The sequence below is a fragment of the Etheostoma spectabile genome, chromosome 4 (assembly GCF_008692095.1).
Source record: "Etheostoma spectabile isolate EspeVRDwgs_2016 chromosome 4, UIUC_Espe_1.0, whole genome shotgun sequence".
Classification (NCBI taxonomy): Eukaryota; Metazoa; Chordata; class Actinopteri; order Perciformes; family Percidae; genus Etheostoma; species Etheostoma spectabile.
The window spans coordinates 10,015,901-10,018,531 of record NC_045736.1 but is presented as its reverse complement, the minus strand read 5'-3'; the positions used below and the strand labels follow the sequence as shown (position 1 = coordinate 10,018,531).

Genomic DNA, 2,631 nt, shown 5'->3' with positions numbered 1-2,631 from the left:
AAAAAAAAAAAAAAAAAAAAAAAAAAAATATCAGCATCTTTTCCCAGAAACAGTGTTCCCATAAATGTGTCTCAATAAACCACAAACCTCACTGTCAACAGCTTTCATTTTCTTTGGTAGAACCTAGGTCCCAAAATAACTTGGACATTCAGACATGTTGATTTTTTTCATTTTTTACTCATTCAATCTAATTACAAACTCATGCTGTGCAACCAAGCATTGTTCACCAACAGAACTTTACTTTAACTTCTAGAAGAGAAAGTGTCCAAAGACCAAATTTGTGTTAGTAGACTGAATTGTCAGATAAATGTGCATAAAGTGCAAAAGGCAAAAATGCAAAAGACACATATAAAAAATAACATTACTTGTTGGAAAGGTAATTTAGTAAGTTTTCAACTTATTTCATAATTAACAAAAGCAAGTAGTTACTTTTGTTATCAGCTCCATCAAAGGGGCCTTAAACAGCTCCAAAGCCTCCACACCAAAAACACATACTCTGCATATAACACATTTAGGAATAGAGAGATTATGTTGAATAAGCAGATTTATTCACTGTCCAGGCGATTTTTGAATGTGGGCATATTAGTGAAGCAAGTTGGCAAGCCAGCTAAAGCTGACAACAAACAAAATGTAAATAAGAGGAACATTTCTTTCCTCTTATTGTAGAATGTAATTAACACGTCACACCTCCAGCTCCTCCGCCAAGCCAACACATCCCGTACCAGTCTCTCCTCTGAGTGCAGAGACCAAACTGGCATTATTGTTTATGAATGCACAACACACAAAATTCCATTCACTTCCATTCAATTGGAATGGAGAACTACGTTAAATGAGAAAAGATATGTTCTATTTTGGGTTGTTGTAATATGGGTATAGCATCAGATGTGGCTGCAGTATTAACTCCTTTCACTACTGCCCTTTTGCACCTTGCTCTAAAAGCTCCCCGGAGCCTTCGCTTTAGGAAGTTTGAAGCTCAAACCCCCTCCTCCACACACACAAACACACTTGAAACTTTCTCTATCCCAGCCCTCCCTCCACCTCTCTCTCTCGCTCTCTCTTTCTCTCTCTCTCTCTAATACTCCCTCCTCCAGGAGTGTACCCACACAAAACACTCTTGCTCACATGCACGCACACACTTGCTGCACATGCATTGAGTGGAACAGATCCACAGAGCTGCACAGTAGTAAGGCAATGGTGTGTGATTGAGTGAGGGGGTGGGGGTAAAGAGAGAGAGAGAGAGAGAGAGAGGGAGAGAGAGAGAGAGAGAGAGAGAGAGAGAGCATTTACTCTCCCTTTCTCCCCACTTAAGAAAAGCACCAGTGTGGAGAAGTTGCATGAAGCGTGTGGTTCCAGCTGAGGACTTTCTTATCAGACCATGGAAGCTAAGAAGTGGAGGTAGAAGAACAAGAAGAAGAAGAAGAAGAAGAGAGGAAAAAACCTCTCGTGCTTGTGTCATGGTGATATCCTACATGATCGTTTCTTGTTGACAGGAGCCTCTCTGTGTCTTGGATTTCCCGAGGATCAAAGTTTGTTTTCTCAGCTGAGGAGTGTGTGAATGAAGTGTGCGGAAGCAGGAAACTGTCAAACGGACGTTTTAGTCACCTGTTGAGGGGACTCTGGCTGTTGGGGCTGTGGCAAGGTGAGTTCAGGCACTGTCTGCAGATGACACTGGGTGTGTGTGTGTCTGTGTTGTGTGTGTTGTGTGTGTGTGTGTGTGTGGTGTGTGTGTGTGTGTGTGTGTGTGTGTGTGTGGTGTGGTGGTGTGTGTGTGTGTGTTTGAGTGTGTGTGTGTTTGTGTGTGTTTTAAAGTCTTTCAGCTGTTCAGTTGTTTGAGGTGTAGCTTGCCTAATTTAGATTTTTTTAAATTGAAGATATACAGTATGTTTTTAAATATTAGTTTAAGAAAGCTTAAACTGATGCTGGAGTTTCATAATCACATGGTCTATGAATCCCAAGAGGTTTGTATTACTAAGTATGGGTATAACTTACAAATCTTGCATTTAGAATCAGATTTTAAAAGATTCCAGCAGATTTCCGCCTGTTATCCAAAGCTTTTCCAGAATGAAAAAACAAAAAAACTAGATAAAAGTTCTCTCTATGTGAGAAATCAGCTGAACACTTTAGCTTAAAGAACACATGGCAGGACACAGATGTAAAAAAGGAAGAGATTATAACAGACATCTCATACTTACCAGGAAGTTATTATGTAATTTGTCACAATTCAAATTATATGCAGAGTTCAACATGTGGATCAGCACTTTGAAAAATAAAAACACGACCTATGCTAACGTTAGACTTATGAATAGCCGGTCTGTATTCGCCTTTTCCAGTGTGTCTTCAAAGCACGAGTCGGATCTGTGGCCAGTGGAGGAGTCTTTAAAAAAGAGCTCTGGCTGGTGCCTTTAAACAATGGTTCCCTCGGAGCAGGGAAGCGTGGCCCTGGAACTAATGTTGCCATTATGTTAATGGTTAGAATAACAGGAGACAGCCATTAGTGACTTTACCTCAGGCTGCTGTGGAGAGCTGATTGTCCGGCCGCGGCAGCCTCCATGCGGAAGCGCAGCATTTCGGGCCATCAGGGCTGGTTAGGGTGATGAGCGGCGGGAAAAAGACAGCAGGAGGCATCTGCCC

General features: G+C 41.5%; 1 protein-coding gene across 1 annotated transcript in view; it reads left to right on the top strand.

Annotated features, from left to right (window-relative positions):
* The first annotated feature begins 1,104 nt into the window (after window positions 1–1,104).
* apcdd1l (adenomatosis polyposis coli down-regulated 1-like) overlaps window positions 1,105–2,631 on the top strand; it is a 13,832-nt gene continuing 12,305 nt past the window's right edge. The window contains 2 exon segments of the mRNA XM_032514168.1: window positions 1,105–1,577; window positions 1,580–1,639. Coding sequence (XP_032370059.1) covers window positions 1,556–1,577; window positions 1,580–1,639 — 82 coding nt within the window. The 5' untranslated portion in view covers window positions 1,105–1,555.